This window comes from Archocentrus centrarchus, chromosome 4, assembly GCF_007364275.1.
Source record: "Archocentrus centrarchus isolate MPI-CPG fArcCen1 chromosome 4, fArcCen1, whole genome shotgun sequence".
NCBI classification, from domain to species: Eukaryota; Metazoa; Chordata; class Actinopteri; order Cichliformes; family Cichlidae; genus Archocentrus; species Archocentrus centrarchus.
This window is the reverse complement of record NC_044349.1, coordinates 22,724,571-22,743,155: the sequence shown is the minus strand read 5'-3', so window position 1 is coordinate 22,743,155 and position 18,585 is coordinate 22,724,571. Positions and strand designations below refer to the sequence as shown.

General features: G+C 39.6%; 3 protein-coding genes across 3 annotated transcripts; all 3 read right to left on the bottom strand.

Moving 5' to 3' along the window:
- Nucleotides 1-225: 225 nt before the first annotated feature.
- On the bottom strand, nt 226-7,697 carry selp (selectin P). Its single transcript, XM_030727932.1, has 22 exons — nt 7,631-7,697; nt 7,464-7,533; nt 6,993-7,382; nt 6,812-6,919; nt 6,087-6,272; nt 5,803-5,994; nt 5,029-5,214; nt 4,736-4,921; nt 4,460-4,645; nt 4,119-4,304; nt 3,788-3,973; nt 3,461-3,646; nt 3,135-3,320; nt 2,808-2,993; nt 2,477-2,662; nt 2,150-2,335; nt 1,855-2,040; nt 1,512-1,697; nt 1,151-1,339; nt 886-1,074; nt 545-661; nt 226-450 (listed from the first exon to the last, which is right to left on the bottom strand). Exons 2-22 carry the CDS (start codon nt 7,531-7,533, stop codon nt 386-388), a joined length of 3,738 nt encoding a protein of 1,245 aa, XP_030583792.1. The 5' UTR covers nt 7,631-7,697; the 3' UTR covers nt 226-385.
- A 448-nt stretch (nt 7,698-8,145) lies between these two features.
- LOC115778873 (L-selectin) lies at nt 8,146-11,087 on the bottom strand. Its single transcript, XM_030727232.1, has 8 exons — nt 10,980-11,087; nt 10,497-10,892; nt 9,948-10,052; nt 9,142-9,321; nt 8,679-8,858; nt 8,398-8,487; nt 8,277-8,293; nt 8,146-8,154 (listed from the first exon to the last, which is right to left on the bottom strand). Exons 1-8 carry the CDS (start codon nt 11,005-11,007, stop codon nt 8,146-8,148), a joined length of 1,005 nt encoding a protein of 334 aa, XP_030583092.1. The 5' UTR covers nt 11,008-11,087.
- Nucleotides 11,088-12,695: 1,608 nt separating this feature from the next.
- Nucleotides 12,696-17,377, bottom strand: LOC115778897 (E-selectin-like). The gene is made up of 15 exons (XM_030727269.1): nt 17,303-17,377; nt 17,112-17,190; nt 16,607-16,999; nt 16,332-16,436; nt 16,043-16,234; nt 15,702-15,887; nt 15,393-15,581; nt 15,122-15,307; nt 14,800-15,006; nt 14,118-14,297; nt 13,751-13,936; nt 13,414-13,620; nt 13,090-13,269; nt 12,874-12,998; nt 12,696-12,781 (listed from the first exon to the last, which is right to left on the bottom strand). The coding sequence occupies exons 1-15, from the start codon at nt 17,327-17,329 to the stop codon at nt 12,773-12,775; spliced, it is 2,451 nt and encodes an 816-aa protein (XP_030583129.1). The 5' UTR covers nt 17,330-17,377; the 3' UTR covers nt 12,696-12,772.
- Between the last annotated feature and the right edge of the window lie 1,208 nt (nt 17,378-18,585).

Below are 18,585 nucleotides of genomic sequence, written 5' to 3'. Positions count from 1 at the left end.
TGACCCGACAACATTCAAATGCCAAATGTGGGCAAAATAAGTTTCTGGTGACGATACCTGACAGGACAGAGCCATGTGTATCACATGACTCTGGATATAGCTGTGAGAATGCCAGCACTAAAATGGGACCGAGTGAGTCAGCTAAGAGTGAAAATAAAACAATGAAAGAGAACGTGACAATGGTTATTTCAGAGCTCTAATACTTTATTGATATGTAAGCAATTTATGAGCAGGATCCAGTGCAATAGCTTTAGATATACTTTGTGTCTGTAATATGAAATGTTATGGATTAAGTGGGAGAAAGATGGTACAATAACTACGATGCTTCTCATAATAATTATAGCAAGCATTAAGTAAAATCACATCTCAAAAACGGAACAAAAAGTCAAAATTCAAATGCTGGATTTTCTCTCTCTCCCCATGTCGGGACATCAGACACAATATTATTTCCTGCAAAGATGAAAAGACAGAATTAGAAGCGCACTCGCCGTGCTACACTGCACTATGTGTGTGAATATGCATCACTACTGCAGTACAGTCTCACCTCTTTTCTTAAATTGTGTCATGATCAACATAGCCAGTCCTATCAGGAGGAGTATCACAACAGCAGTTCCTGTCCCTGCACCAGTATATAACAACATGGCAGTCCCAAACGACATACCTAGTGTAGGATCATGCAAAGATTTCAATGAGGCTTTAGGGAATTGTTCTCTCTGTATACCTCATGACCAGCAGATGTCATTATTTTATAGTGTGTGTTGATATTAGTTTGGTTTTTGCCTGTAACAGAGACCACACTGTTGATGTGGACAGCAGGTAAGCGAAGACTCCTACCTCAGAAAATACTGCCATTTATAAATTAGTGTGTGTGTGTGTGTGATTTACCTGTGCAGCTCGGCAGGCTGTCACTCCAAATCCCAGTGGCAGAGCAAAGTAGCACTGCTGTGCCATTCAGGGTGAATCCATCTTTACAGGTGAAAAGGCATTTAGAGCCAAAGCTGAAATTCCCAAGAGGATGCGAGCAATTCATAGACAGCACTGAAGAGAAGGCTCTGATGGCCTTACACTGTACAGCTATAATGGACAGAAACTGAAATTACGTAACATTCAATATAATGTAATAACATTAAAGGTATTTCTATGCACTCACGCTGGCAGGTTGGTAGATCTTGACTCCACTGGCCTGAGGTGTTGCAGGCCATAGAAGATGTTCCTTTCAGCCAGAAACCCTTATTGCATTCAAAGTCACATTGTGAGCCATAACTGAAAGGAGAGTTCAGATGGCTACAGTTCATCCTCCCATGCTGTGGCGCTTTGGCCAGCAGGGGGCACTGACGTGCTGCAGATAACGTTAAAGGATTATATGTTTAGTTCAGGCTCACTTCTGAAATATTTTGTGGTGTTGAGTATGAGATGACTTAATGTATGGGCATGTGTAAACCCACATATTCAGCCACGCAATATTAAGGAATACATAAGAAGGGCAGGTTTTTTGTGTTTTCGTTTCTTACCCTTACAGTCTGGCATTCCTCTGCTCCATGCACCTGCAGAGGTGCATTCAGTGTCAGCTGTCCCAGTCAGAAAAAAGCCGTCCACACAGCTTGATGTGCATCTAGAGCCAAAACTGAACTCACTATGAGAATCAGAGCAGACTAAAGACCCATGAGCAGGAGGAGTGAGAGGAGGGCAACTTTTAGCTTTAAAAAAAGAGAGAGAGAGTGGGTAGAGAAGAACAGAGCAAATTATTAGCTTCACTTAACAACAACAACAAAAAGTGTAGTTATGCATTGTAATTTGTGAAAATAGGAGTTTATTTAAGTATTTTTGATTCACTAAAGAAAGAATGCTTTTTACCAAAGCAATTTGGAACGTCTCTGTTCCACGTGCCCTGAAGTGTGCACTCTGTGATAGCTGTACCATTTAGAACAAAACCCTCTGCACACGTTGATGTGCACACAGAAGCAAAACTATAATCTCCATGGGGACTGGAGCAGGCTAAGGAACCATGAGAGGGTGAGTTCAGAGTGGGGCATCGCCTAGCTGGGAGAGGAATGGAGACACAGAGGAACCAAGAAAAAGCAAAGGTGTACCATATAAACCAATAAATTAAAGGCTTATCTTTGAATTTACAATCACTCATTAATGATACCCAGGCACTGAGGGATATCAGCGCTCCAGTGGCTCTGAAAGGTGCACTCAGTGTCAGCTGTCCCATTCAACAAGAAACCCTCCTTGCAGGTTGTTGTGCAGTGAGAACCAAAACTGAACTCCCCATGAGGATCAGAGCAAACTACAGAGCCGTGATCAGGAGAGTTCAGGGTGGGGCATTTCTTAGCTGGTGGGGCAGAACAAAGAGGTAGAAGATTAGCAATATATTTATAGATAAAATGGAAATTGAACACTATATAAACCTTGAAATTATAAGTGGTTGTCTTTAATTAAAACATAAGGATGTAGGTGTTTAGTATGTCTTTACCTGAGCAATATGGGATGTCTGTGGTCCAGTTCGTCGTAGAGCTGCACTCAGTGACAGCAGTGCCATTCAAGACAAAACCTTCATCACAGGTTGTCGTGCAACGAGAACCAAAGCTGAACTCTCCGTGAGGATCAGAGCAAACTACAGAGCCGTGATCAGGAGAGTTCAGGGTGGGGCATTTCTTAGCTGGTGTGGTGGAAAAGACAGGGTAGAGAATCAGCAACATTTTTTTATATGGATAAAGTGGTAATTGACCACTATACAAACCTTGAAATTACACATGCTTGTGCTAATTAAAAGATTAGGATGCATGCATTAAGCATCTTTTTACCTAAGCAATATGGGATGTCTGTGCTCCAAGTGCTCATAGAGGTGCATTCAGTGACAGCAGTGCCATTCAAAACAAAACCATCATCACAGGTTGTCGTGCAACGAGAACCAAAGCTGAACTCCCCATGAGGATCAGAGCAAATTATAGAGCCGTGATCAGGAGAGTTCAGGGTGGGGCATTTCTTAGCTGGTGGGGCAGAACAAAGAGGTAGAAGATTAGCAATATATTTATAGATAAAATGGAAATTGAACACTATATAAACCTTGAAATTATAAGTGGTTGTCTTTAATTAAAACATAAGGATGTAGGTGTTTAGTATGTCTTTACCTAAGCAATATGGGATGTCTGTGCTCCAGTTCCTCATAGAAGTGCACTCAGTGACAGCAGTGCCATTCAAGACAAAACCTTCATCACAGGTTGTCGTGCAACGAGAACCAAAGCTGAACTCCCCGTGAGGATCAGAGCAAACTACAGAGCCGTGATCAGGAGAGTTCAGGGTGGGGCATTTCTTAGCTGGTGGGGCAGAACAAAGAGGTAGAAGATTAGCAATATATTTATAGATAAAATGGAAATTGAACACTATATAAACCTTGGAAATACTATACAAGTTCCTGTGTTAACAGAATAGGATGCATGCATTTAGCCTGTTTTACCTAAGCAATATGGGATGTCTGTGGTCCAGTTCCTCATAGAAGTGCACTCAGTGACAGCAGTGCCATTCAAGACAAAACCTTCATCACAGGTTGTCGTGCAACGAGAACCAAAGCTGAACTCCCCGTGAGGATCAGAGCAAACTATAGAGCTGTGATCAGGAGAGTTCAGGGTGGGGCATTTCTTAGCTGGTGGGGCAGAACAAAGAGGTAGAAGATTAGCAATATATTTATAGATAAAATGGAAATTGAACACTATATAAACCTTGAAATTATAAGTGGTTGTCTTTAATTAAAACATAAGGATGTAGGTGTTTAGTATGTCTTTACCTAAGCAATATGGTATGTCTGTGGTCCAGTTCGTCGTAGAGCTGCACTCAGTGACAGCAGTGCCATTCAAGACAAAACCTTCATCACAGGTTGTCGTGCAACGAGAACCAAAGCTGAACTCCCCGTGAGGATCAGAGCAAACTACAGAGCCGTGATCAGGAGAGTTCAGGGTGGGGCATTTCTTAGCTGGTGTGGTGAAAAAGACAGGGTAGAGAATCAGCAACATTTTTTTATATGGATAAAGTGGTAATTGACCACTATACAAACCTTGAAATTACACATGCTTGTGCTAATTAAAAGATTAGGATGCATGCATTAAGCATCTTTTTACCTAAGCAATATGGGATGTCTGTGCTCCAAGTGCTCATAGAGGTGCATTCAGTGACAGCAGTGCCATTCAAAACAAAACCATCATCACAGATTGTCGTGCAACGAGAACCAAAGCTGAACTCCCCATGAGGATCAGAGCAAACTATAGAGCCGTGATCAGGAGAGTTCAGGGTGGGGCATTTCTTAGCTGGAGAAGAACAAAGAGGTAGAAGATTAGCAATATATTTATATAAGTTTGATTTAGTAAAGCATTGTTGTAATGCATACTAAACTGTTAATTATGAGTTTGTATACTGATTACAAATTGCCTGTTAGAATGCAGATGTTTAGAATGTTCTTTACCCAAGCATGGTGGAATATCTGCAGTCCACATGCCCATGAAGGTGCACGCAGTGCTGGACGTCCCATTCAGCAGAAAGCCCTCATCACAAGTTTTTGTGCACCGAGAACCAAAACTGAAGGAACCATTTGGGTCAGAACATGATATGGAGCCATGAGGAGGAGAATGGATTGGACTACATCTCTTAGCTTGAAGAAACAAAGACATAAAACAGTCATAAGTAGAGACCACTGAAGTACAAACTGTGGTGCATGGCATTTAGTCATCTGTGGTCGTACCCTGGCAAACAGGAAGTGGGTGACTCCAGTTACCCTGGGAAGAACATTTTGTCATATTTGTACCAATTAGATCAAAACCTTCTTCACACTGAACAGTGCAGATTGAGGTGTAGCTGTGCTCTTTAATAGGGTCTTGGCATTGCATATCGGCATGGGGTGGTGCCTGAAGACTGGTGCACTGCACCACTAGAAAAGAAGAAACACTATTATTTCAACATGGCAGCATGCAACTTTTATTTGTATCCAGAAAGCTTGTGTTGCATTATGGTGCACTACAATAGTATGTGACACACCCCTGCATGTAGGTGTAGATTTGCTCCATTGTTTCGAGGTCAGACAGGTGAGTGCCTTGTCCCCAGTTAAATAGTAGCCCTCCTGGCAAGTGAAGTTACACCATGAGCCATAGGAGAAAGGCTCCACAGGATCCACACAGGTCATGTTGCCCATAACAGGAGAGAAAATGGGGGGGCACTTTATCACTATGGTGGGACACGGATATCAGTCACACAAAGTTCACATAATGCAGATCAATGCTCTTATGTAAGATGTCAGTTTGAACAACTGTGTGTTACGACTGCACTTTAATAAACATAGCTTAAGCATGATGTAGAGATCTGAATAATCATGCTGAGATAATTTACAGTCAAGAAAAACAGTTTACTGCCTCACATAAAATCACAATGTTGTTTGTCCAGCACAGACATAAATGAGTGTAAAGTAGAGTGATGACAGGTATGACCCGATGCTAGTCTGCTGCAATGTCCAAACAGGATGGGAAAGCACACTGAGGGCAGTTATGCAGAAGCATATCTTGGAAGTAAATCTGTTAACAGGGTTTCAAGTATTACACAAGTTCTGTGAAAAGCAGCAGTAAATAGTATTTCACCTAAGTAATAATCCAAAAGGAGGCTTCACAGAAACACACACACACACACACACACACACACACACACACACACACACACACACACACACACACGCACACACGCACACACACACACACACACACACACACACACACACACACACACACACACACACAAAGGCAAAGGCAATGACAACATTACCTGTACATGCTGGAAAACTGGCTGTCCATTGGCCAGTGTGGTCACAGATTGTCTGGTCCTGCCCAATCAGTTCATAACCTTCATCACACCTGAACTCACATGTTGAGTTGTAGCTGAATGGTGCGATGGGGTGGCTGCAGTTCACGCTACCACCACTGAAGTCGGTGTGTTTCAAATATGGACACTGTGCAGCTAAGATAAGCAGTCAAAGTATGTTTTGTAACTTTGACATCTGAAATATCAGTTTTTTTTTAAAAAAAAAAATATCCTTCCTGTTGCCTTACCTTGACACAGAGGAACAGGGTGGTTCCAGTGTCCAGTGGCTTGGCAAATCAGTTGGGGCGTGCCTACTAACCGAAAGCCAACTTTACAGAGAAAATGGCAGGAAGAGTTGAAACGATTAGACCCATAGGGATGGGAACAGTGGTGAGAGCCTTGGTCTGGATGTGATAAGGGTTTGCATGTGATTGCTGAAGACAAAACAAATAAAATATATTAATTTGAAAATAAACAAAGAGCCAGAAAATTCTTAAGAACAAGTGAAGGACACATTATTAATAATCTAACCTTGAATGGTCTGCTATTGTGAGGTACTGGATAATGGACTGGGGTTTTGGGAGAACATCAAGGGTTGTTATATTCGGTTTTTGTTTTTTTTCTTTTTTTTCATGAGTCTCTGCTTAGGCAGCTGCCTATTTATGAGAAATAATATGCCACTTTTTTGCAGTACACAAGAAGCCAAAATAAGGATAAAAAAAAAAATAATAATGAAAATTGTAATGACTGCATGTTTTCTGTGCCACTTAGAGATAAAGGAACAGGAACAAATTATGCACAAAAAGTCATTTGTAATTCATTTCTCAGTTATCTAGTAACTTCATTAAATAGGTCTGAGTTGGATAAAATGAATTATCAGGCTATACCTGATTAGTTACTTGGTCACTGTTTGCTAATTACATTTTTGAATGGCAGATTTTTTTTTTTTTTGCTGCAGATATTATTTGCTTACCCTCTTCACATCGTGGGCCTTGGAAACCAGGATGGCACTTGCAGGTATAGTTTCCAGTGGTTTCCACACAGTCTGCGTGAGCACTACAGGACTTCTGTTTGCATGAGGCTGCAGATCACAACAAAAGGTCTTAAATGCTATATTAACTCTGTCTCCATTAAAATAAAGTAGAGGATTTTACCAGTGTAGCAGATTGTTCCTTTCTTGTTATGGCATTTCTCATTGTTCCACTTGGCTGTGTCTATCCCCCTCTTAATGTATATTTCCACACAGTCCTGACGGGGTAGGCTATCTGGCTCTGCTGTTGCCCAATTTTGAGCCGCTTCGGGTATATTCTGACTGGTGTCTACCCAGGTCCACAACCCAGCCACTCTCTGAATTCCAATCCAGTAATATTTTTCATTAAATGGCAGCAGATTGTTGAGAAAATCACTCTCCTCTGGGTTCCGAATGGCAACCATGTCTATGAAGTACTTCTGGCACCACTGGCGAGCCTCATGCCAGGTCTGGTTTGGACCAGTGCGGTAGTTGTATGTCCATGCCTGTGCACCTCTTCCGCTGCTACTCAGGTCTACAAATTTAGTATATGGACAATGAGACAAATGTGAACTGGCAGAGAAAGGTGCTAGGTGTAAGGACTATGCAGGCTTACCTACAGCAAACACAATCAGTGTAGCTATCAGCACCTTACAATGCAAGCTTTGTCTTACATCAACTGACATCTGAAATGAAAAGAAAATCTGAGAATTACATATGCAAATGATGGTGCAGTATCAATTTCAAATGAACAACCCTTGCACTGATATTTCAGGGTCTTACCTTTTGAGCTGCCTTTAGTTACTCATTCTTGGAATTGAATTTACACTTGGTAGATGGCAAAACTGTACTATTTGCCCGCAGAAACTGAGCTAACGACTAATTTTGTAATATCATTTCTGCCACAGCTTCCTTTCAGGAAGGGTTTCACTTAACCACCCACTCTGAGGACACACATGCACGTGTGCGTACACACACATGCAAAAATACACATGTATAAACAAAAAGACAAATTCACACACAGTCACTAATACTCATGTTTATTTGCATTTACCATCAGCACACCGTGACGATAAACCAACAAATATACACACTTACATAATTTATATCCATGCAATATATTAAATGTAACTTTTACAATATATTAGACAAAAACCTAGCTGACTATATATAAAACAACATTCTGTGCGTGTTTCAATCTATTAATCAATTAACGTGAGTAACTGTCCTGGTGTTGCATATATTCTAAATAAGACCCGAGATGTTATGGTTGTGCATCGCAGGGTGGACATGCTTCTTCAGGCTGCCTATAAAGGACAAAACAACACTCTCAGCAGTTTGTAAAATTGTTTAAATGCAAAGATGTCAAAGGCTGTGTGAAAGGGTGGAGCAGTTCAAGACAAATGTCTAATTTCAACACTGACCTTACTTGGGTAAGTTTCTTTCCTGTGAGAAACAAATGGAGAAATGGATTACTTTTGAGGCGTGTTGCAATAAGATTGTATTAAATCTCTTATTTTATATACGGTGTAATTGAGGAAGTAACTGACTTTGCCTGTGTTTTATGCAACAAAAGCAGATGCAGCAGAAGGTAGACAAGGCTCCACACCCAGCTACAGCCAACAGAGCCTGTTTATAACCTGAGGGGGAAAAAATAAAAGACAATGATAACTTTATTGTGCAGCCACAGAGTGTGGCACATCAGTGCGACACTACTACCGCTGCTGTCTATCATAAAAAGTGGAAGCACAGTTCTTAAAGCAAAGAAACAACAAAATCCATGCATGTTCCATACAATCCATACAACTTTTACGTGATCTCATGAATTTACTTGTACAAGTAGGTCTTGGGCCGCTCCAGAACCCGGTGTCTCCACAAGTGACAGCTGATGAGCCAATCACGAAAAAGCCAGGGTCACATTTAAATTGACAGGTTGTGTTGAATGTCTGATTTTTTCCTGAGCAGCTATTGTTTCCGTTATCAGGCTTAGACAGAGGGGGGCATTCCACAGCTGAGGGTACAAACAGGTTATATAACATCTCAATATGTTAGATGACATTTTAAAGCGCATACATGCTGATGCGTGTACTGTACTTTTGACGTGCATTTTGAATGTGCTATAAGAGTGTGGTATGACTACTGCTCTAGTCAGTGGTAATAATAACACAATGAGTCACTGGAAGCATGGGTCTTATAGCAAAGAAACCATGATATCAATATATTAAATGGTCGGACTCCATATTTAAGGTTGTTTCCAGCAACATTTAAACTTTTACACAATTTCATGAAATTACCTGAACAAAAAGGTGTTGGGCCGCTCCAGACCCTGGTGTCTCCACAGGTGACAGCTGGTGATCCAATCATGAGGAAGCCAGGGTTACATTTAAATTGACAGGTTGTGTTGAATGTCTGATTTCCTCCTGAGCAGATATAGTATCCGTTATCAGGCTGGTCCAGAAGGGCGCATTCCACAGCTGAGAGAGCAAACAGGTTAAACAGTGAAACAGTTATTTTATATCTTACAGTAGCTTTGTATTACACAGTACATGCTGATGCATGTCATATGATCAGCATGTACTGTGTAATACAAAGTACATGCTGATGCATGTCATATGATCAGCATTTTGAAAGTGATGTTTATGGCTTCAGGAAATGGCAGCTTTTTGCCCATGATAATAGTAAACTGCTCACCTGTTTGGCACCTGTCTCCCTCAAAACCATGTTCACAGTCAAAGAGTTATTTTATATCTTACAGTAGCTTTGTAATACATAATAAATGCTGATGCATGTCATCAGAAAGGAAAAAATATGCAGGGATAATAATAACTCTGATGAAAAATAAATTCAGTGTTTGAAGGAAAACAATATGAGTCACTGAAATATTTAAAGCATGTTGTGTGGAAAGAAATAATAATAATAATAATAAAAAAATATCCAGATATGTGAGTGTGTATGTATAGTGATATATATAAATTTGAAGGATTAGCTGACTGAGATAGTTTCCTCAGTTCAAGGATGCCTGCATAGAAAACATTGTTTCACAAATGACTAATAACTTTGAATGGCAGTGTTTTGCCCATGATAATCGTAAACTGCTCACCTGTTTGGCACCTGTCTCCCTCAAAACCACGTTCACAGAGGCATCTTGTACTGTTGATGGTCTCCTGGCATCTCCCTCTTTCACACGATGTTGCATTACACTGGGCTTTTAAGAAAAAGCACACCAATATAGCATCCTTTATCACTCTAAATGTCAATGTGTAAGATAAAATATTCAATTTATTCCAAAGTTGGGAAATTCCTTTGTTGCAGAAATTAAAAAACAAGCATACAAAATAACTGACATAATTAGAATGGTGCATAACTCAATCAATAAGAACACATTTAAACTAGTATATAATAACATAAATAAATAAATACACTCTATATACATTTTAAATAATAATAATATACATAACAAATATAATAATAATCTAAATACTACTCTGGAAAAAACACAATGAAGAAAAAGGAAAAGCTATACAATTTAATAAATACATGAAATAATAATATGACAAAGAAAAATATTTCAAAAATGAAAAAGAGAATTTAAAATGGCTTACTAAATGTAAAAACAGTATAGCAATTATCAGATGACAGGTTTACGTACTTTTATAACAAGCTGGTGATTTCAAAGAGTTACATTTCTCATCATTCCACTTCCCGCGGTTTGTTCCTGAGTTAGTGTAGATCTCTACACAGAACTCTGTACTGTAGTTATTATTTGGCTCATTTTCTGCCCATGAATTGTTACCAATCCATGTGCTGTTGTTCCCAATCCAAGTCCAAGTTTCATTCTTGTGGTTTCTAGTGATTCCAATCCAGAAATACGGGAAACCTTCTCTCCGGGGCAGGATGGAGACCAGATAGTCATTCTCTGTTTGGTTCTGGATCACCACCATGTCTGTGTAATGACTCTGGCACCACTGTCTGGCCTGGGTCCAGTTCATTGTTTTATTGTCGTAGTGATACGTCCAGCATAGAATAGTCTCAGCCAAGGAACTACCTGAAATATTTCAGAACAACTCTTAATGTGATAAATAATTACAAGATGTGAGAGAGTTCCAACACACAGTTTGAAATCCAAACCCACCAAAGATAAAGATTAATGTCCACTTCATCTTCAATTAGCAATCTCTTGTCTGTCCAAGCAAAAAAGTAAGAGCATATTTTTATAAGTAACAATGACTGTCCTGATGAAAATTTGCTGAATAAAAAAAATTCCTTACTTACTCAGATTTTACGCTTTAATAAAATTAAAAAAAAAAAAGCTCTCTTAACTGTTTGACACAAGTTACTAAAGTTAAATCCTTGTTTTTCCAATTAACTCAAACTTAAAACAAATAAAGTGTTACAGCAGTAAAATGAGTGTGAGTTTATTAAGTACATCTAAGGATCAGTGTCAGGCTTTTATACACTCGTTAGCCATTCAGGACAACATTATCATACAATCACAGGACGTTTACTATCCAGACTAAATGCATGTAATGAGTGATTTGCTGAATATTTTAACGACTTGTTATACTTGAACAAACATTTAGGGAAATCCCACCCATTTCTAGTAAAGGTGGTTTCAGGGGCAGATTTTCCATGAAGAAAAAGTACACAGTTCCACCAGGTGCTGACTCACTGAGGTTGGATCTTTGTGGTTCCCTTTCTTTTAGTGTAAGGCCTTTACAAAACAAGATCCTCAACAAGATAAGTGGAAAAGAATGGATTGGAATGAATGGACATTAGGGCTTAGCATAAACAAATAGTTCTAATAAATTTATTTATTTTTATTTGAAATGCTGACTAAAAAGTGCTGAAATCTAGGCCTCTAGAAATCCTGATATACTGAAGTAATGGCAGCTTTATAACAGATTTTAATAGTAGTGAGGTGGATGTGGTCCTCTTTAGACTTATGTAAGATGTCAGAACCTTTTCCTGTCCAACTAAAATAAAGTGCTGACACAAAAGACACTGAATTTGTTTAAACAATGGGCACTGGTAAATGCCCAGGAATATAGTACTTCCTTCCATGAATACCTCTCACTTTTATTTGTTTGCTGTGCTTTGACATGACCTTTTCAATGGAAAGGTTGATGGTTTGGAAAGAGATCTGGGAATTTTGCTAAAGATGTTCTTCCCCAATCCCTGATCCCCCAAATTCCCCAATCCCTGAAAAAAACACATGGTGGAAGAAGGTCACGGCTGAAGCAGTGAGAACTGGTTGGTTTACAGCAGAATTGATGGGTCCAGTTATAAAGGCTGGCTCCACACAAGGCTGCTATAGATCCTGCTTACCAAAAGCAAACAATTTTTTTCAAACACTGTTTATTAGTGTTACATGTATACCAGAACATTGGAGATTTAAAATTTTAAATTAATACAGTAACTCACTAAAATAAAACAGTGTTATACATCCAAAATATCTGAATAGATACATTCAATTCACAATATCCTTTGATATGCTACATAAATACTATATCAAATTATTTTCTGGTCTACAGTGAAATGGATATTCATGCATAATGTTATGTAACATTTACAGTAACATAAACAGCTACTTTCCCAGCATGTTCAAAAAGACGTAGAACAATGTGTTCAATATAAAACTCCCTTTTGGAGGAAATGTTGAAACAACATTTCAGAGCAGTGATGGATCTTTTTAAAGCTTCAGCAAAATATTATACAAGCATTCAATGCAAAAGTTCAGCTCACATTCAGTCACTTCATGTCATATTGGGTTTGTTTTTGTACTTGCAAATAATTCATATTTGTCTCATTATTATGGACAAACATATAATATCTGTACTGTAGTTGTCTATAAGAATAGAAGTGTCTCCTGTATTAGGCTCTCAATGCAGTTTTTTTTTTTTGGTAGGTCTGTGGGAAGACTCTAAGTCAGAGTTGCTGTAATAAAAGAGAGAAGAAGATGAGCACTGAAATTCAACAAACTTCAAAAGAAAAATGAACGATTTCAAAGAGGGGAATTCTTATCTAACCTGCTCAAACTTGGTTGTTTTCTTCTTCAGTTTTTTCGAGATCCACATAGCCAGAGACACACCAGATAACAACGCAGTGCTGCCTGTTGCCACACTAGTGCTAATTACAGTAACTGGAGAGGGAGCTGTGAAAACATTATGAAATGTGAATAATGTGAACTTTTTGAAATCAAATATAATGTCTTGTTCTGTTTGATCCAGTATGTACTTATCTACCTTGACAGGTGGGTTTGTCTCCAGTCCAATTACCATGATGATCACAGATCAGCAGCTCATGTCCTTCTAATGTGTAGCCTTGGTCACATGTGAAGGAGCACTGAGAGTTGTAAACTGACTCAGTGCCTGAACAGTTGACGTGACCATTTTCAGGAGCCTCAAGCAAGGGGCATCTCACAACTGTTGAAAAAGGGCAGTGAGACATCACATACTGAATAAAGCGATCTGACTTTAGTGTCATTAAACCACTGCTCAATATTGGTCTGAACACACCAATAAAATAGTGAACCACACATAGCCCAGGTACAATGGGTTCACATATACCTGTGCAGGTTGGTGGTCTGGAGGTCCAGTGGCCTGGATTTGTACACTCCATGCTGAGTGCACCTTGCAGCTCATGTCCTTCATCACATGTAAAATTGCAAACCACACCAAGTGGATGTGGTGTCTCAGGAGTAACAAATGAAGACAGAGAGGGGCTGCAGTTTATCTGACCATTTGTTGGAACTTCTGGAGCAGGACATCCTTTTGCTAAAAAACAAACAAACAAATATCAATAACATAATCAAAATGAAACAAACAAACTGGTAAAACTGGTAAAAGTGCTATAGTGAGTAAATAATGTTTGTAGTAAATTTTGATATTAAATGGGTTTCCAGACCTTTGCAGGTAGGTATGTCTTTAGTCCACTGTCCATCCTCAGAACACTGAATGGTGTTTGCTCCCTGCAGTTCAAAGCCTTCTTCACAGCTGAAGCTGCAGGTGGAGTTTGGTCGCAGTTCAGTCAAAGATTCGCTGCACTGTGTGATGAGGGGAGCTCCTCTCTCTGGATTCTGACAAATGATGGCTAACACAGGAAAATGTGTATTTTAGTGAATGTGTCATCATCATATAGAAAGTCTGTAGGTTATAGGGAGAGAGCTTTGGAAACATTATGAAATGAGAATAATGTGAAACTACTGAACTCAAATTTGTTAGTGTCTGTATTTAAATTTCTTGTCCCATTTGGTTCGTTTTTCTTCATTTACCTTGACAGGTGGGTTTGTCTCTGGTCCAGTTGCCGTGATGATCACAGATCAGCAGCTCATGTCCTTCTAATGTGTAGCCTTGGTCACATGTGAAGGAGCACTGAGAGTTGTAAACTGACTCACTGCTTGAGCAGTTGATGTAACCGTTTTCAGGAGTCTCAAGCAAGGGACATCTCACAACTGTTGAAAAGAACAGACATCACATATTAAAAATAAGATCTGACTTTAGTGTCATTAAAACACTGCTCAAAATGGTTTGAACACACAAATAAAATAAAATAAAATAGTGAACTAGAAGCACTCAGAGTGCGCAAACCTCCGCTGAGGCCATAGGGTCACTGACACTGTAATACGTGTATCTAAATACTGTGAAATAATCTTTCATCTTTCCCAGAAAACAATAACCCCCTATCCCGCAATAGTGAAGAATCCTTAAAAAAAATTCCTGGATCCAGATCGTGATCCGGATCACCGCCAAAATTTAATCACTTCGTCCTCTTGTCATTTCCAACCAGTCCACAAAATTTCATCGAAGTCCGTTCATAACTTTTGGAGTACTCCAGCTGACAAACAAACAGACAGACAGACAAACAGACAAACAAACAAACCAACGCGACCGAAAACATAACCTCCTTGGCGGAGGTAAATACATGCAGTCCAAGTAAAAAGGGTTCACATATACCTGTGCAGGTTGGTAGTCTGGAGGTCCATTGGCCTGGATTTGTACACTCCATGCTGAGTGCACCTCGCAGCTCATGTCCTTCATCACATGTAAAATTGCAAACCACACCAAGTGGATGTGGTGTCTCAGGAGTAACAAATGAAGACAGAGAGGGGCTGCAGTTTATCTGACCATTTGTTGGAACTTCTGGAGCAGGACATCCTTTTGCTAAAAAACAAACAAACAAATATCAATAACATAATAAAAATCAAACAAACAAACTGGTAAATAAGTGAATAAACAGTGTTTGCAGTCAATACTGATGTAAAATGGGTTTCCGGACCTTTGCAGGTAGGTATGTCTTTATTCCACTGTCCATCCTCAGAACACTGAATGGTGTTTGCTCCCTGCAGTTCAAAGCCTTCTTCACAGCTGAAGCTGCAGGTGGAGTTTGGTCGCAGTTCAGTCAAAGATTCGCTGCACTGTGTGATGAGGGGAGCTCCTCTCTCTGGATTCTGACAAATGATGGCTAACACAGGAAAATGTGTATTTTATTGAATGTGTCCTCATTATATAGAAAACTGGTGGGTTATACTGTTAAGTGTTCCTCTCACCTTCACAGTGAGGCATCTGCTGACTCCATGTAGCTGCTGATGTGCATGTCGCCCTGCTGGGTCCCACCATGCGGTAACCTTGGGCACAACTGAAGCTGCAGGTGTTTTTGTAGCTGAACCTCATATCTGTGTCTTCTCCACAGCTGACAAAGCCATTTTCCAAATTGTACAGAGCAGGGCACTGGATAGCTGTAAAATAGAGGGACAGCTATCATTAAAAAAAAGTTATTAATTAAAAAAAAAAAAATTCCCAGAATAACAGAGACTGCACAATTATAGAAGGTAAAAACATAAAATATGTAGCCATACCAACACACAATGGCTGGGATGCGCTCCAATGTCCTGATGCTTCACATTGCAGAGACAGAGAACCAGACAGTTCATAGCCTTCATCACAGGTAACAACACAGGTGGACTGGTAGCTGAGCGCGCCAAGAGGATCAGAGCACTTCAGGGATCCATTTGCAGGCTCAGACAGCCTGTCACACTGAACCACTGTAGACAACAGGAGAAAACACAGCAGCCTATGACTCCATCACTGTGTATTAAATAATAAAAAGCAACAAAATGTAGTTTCTCAGAATGTTGGTAGCTTTTGGATAACATCTCAGCTCTTCATTTTTTTGTGTTATTGCAGGACTTAAACTCACATTCACATGTAGGGGGCTTTTCTGACCATTTTCCAGAGAAAGTGCACCTCAGAGGTCTCTGCATACTCAGCTTGTATCCTTCCTTACAGGAATACTGGCACAAGGAGTCATAGGAGAAATTGCCATGCTTGTGAGAGCAATTTACATATCCATTATCTGGGATGATCACCTCATCTTTGCTACATTGCACAACTACCAACAGATAAAACAACACACAATTAAATATCAAATGCTTAAATGACATAAAATATGCATTTAAACTAGGCCAACATCAGTGTATTTTTCTTACCTTGGCCACACTTGTCTCCATAAAACCCTTCAAAGCAATCACATTTGTGGCTGTTGATGGTTTCGACACACTCTCCATGGAGACAGGAGTCATTCTTACAAGCCGCTGGAGAAAGCACATGCACTTTTATAAACCTTTCTATTTATAGTTAAACAATTTATCAAACAAAAAAAAAAAATCAACTTTTTCTATTAGTAGATGACCTAATAATGACAAAGGATACCAAATCTAAGGGGATGAAATTAGGTTTCACTAGTATATTAATTTTTGCTCACCTGTGTAGCACAGAGAAGTCTTTAATTTCTCACATCTCTCATCATTCCACTTGCCTCGCTGCTGATCCCTTTTAATGTACATCTCAACACAGTCCTCACTTATTTTACTGTCACCATTATTAGGTTCTCCTTCTGCCCAGTTGGTTGCTTCTTCTGTCAGAAGCTTGTTGGTTCCTACCCAGGTCCAGACATTATTGATCTTACGGATCCCAATCCAGTAGTAGCCGTCTTTCTTGGGCAGCCAGTTGTCGAGATGTTTGATCTCCTCCTGGTTCTGGATTGCCACCATATCTGTGTAGTGCTCCTGACACCAGCTTCGTGCATTTTTCCAAGTCATTGTGTTGTTTGAGTAGAAATAAGACCAGCACTCTACACTAGTCCACATGCCCAGCACTAAGAATAAACAGCAGAGACACATATTAGCTACAGATGTAGTAAAAAGGATGAACCTTTCTAAAACATGTGATGGGACGCCAAAGGTTCTGCTTGCATTGAATTTACATACTTGAGCAAATAAAGGTGAAGTTGATCCATGAGCCACAGCTCTTATATGCAGAACCCTGAATTAGTCCAAAGAAGAAATCCTATGAAATTTGAATTTAAAAAAGGTACATTAAAATAAAGCTCAATTAATCTGTACCAAAATTAATCTGCACCAAAAAGAATTGTGTTTAAATTTATACCCCTTCCACTCACCATATTAAATGATGTGCATGATAACATACAGAAGGTGCTCGATTCTTTAGCCTTCAGCCTCAGGGTTTGTACGTGTAGAGGTCAAATGATTCTGAGTTTTATGCACTGAAGTGTCTGCTTTTATATACTTCTCCAATTTCATCCAGGAAACCTGGAAGATTTCAGTAGAATACCCCCACCCCCTTCCAATACTGCCCAATACTTCTCCATTCAACTGAACGCTTTGAAAACATTTCCTGTACAAAGAGATTGTCTGGTCTTTCCCAATCAGTTCATAGTTTTCATCACTCCTGAACTCACACATTTAGTTGTAGCTGAAGGGTGCCATGGGGTGGCTACAGTTCGTGCTACTCCCACTTAAATTTGTGTTTCAAAGCTAGACAATATGGAACTGTAGCAGTCAGATTATGTTTTGTAACTTTGACATCTGACATCTTTCTGTACATTGACATAGAAGGACAGAGTGATTTCCACTGTCCACAGGCTCGGTAGATCAATTGGGGTCCACCTTCTAACCAAAAGCCAAATTCCCAGAGAAAATTACAGAAACAGTTGAAACCTTTACACCCATTGGGGTGGAATCAGTTATGAGCGGCTTCATCTGGATGTGGAAAGGTTTTGCTTGTGATTACTGAAGACAAAAAAAATGTGAAAATATATTAATTTGAGACATAGGTCAGGCCTTTTGTTCAGGTTTATTGAAAAAAAGGAACAATCGAGGGACACAAGCTACTCTACACATAAATGGACTGATATTATGAGGTACCGGAGAATGGACTGGGAGAATATCAAGTGTTGTTATTTGTCATGAATGTTTTTTATTTGTCCATGTACAGAGTGTACCCTGCCTTTCGCCCCATGACAGCTGGGATAGGCTCCAGCCTCCCTGTGACACCAAACAGGATAAGCGGAAGAGAATGGATGGATGGATGGATGGATGGATGGATGGATGGATGGATGGAATTTATGAGAAATAATGCATCACTTTTTGTGATGCACAAAAGACAAACTAAGGATAAAAAATGAGTAATTACTGTATGGTTATTGGTTTGTGCCACTCAGAGATAAAACAGGAATGAACAATCCTTGGAAACCAGGATGACACCGGTATGTCTAATTTTCAAAGGTTTCCACTCAGTCTGCATGAACACTACTGAACACCTGCTTGCACAAGGCTGCAAATCATAAAAAAAAGCTCTAATAACTCCATAATCATTAAAAATCTCAATCACGCAAATAGCATTTCTCATTGTTTCACCTGGCTGTGTTTCTCCCCCTCTTAA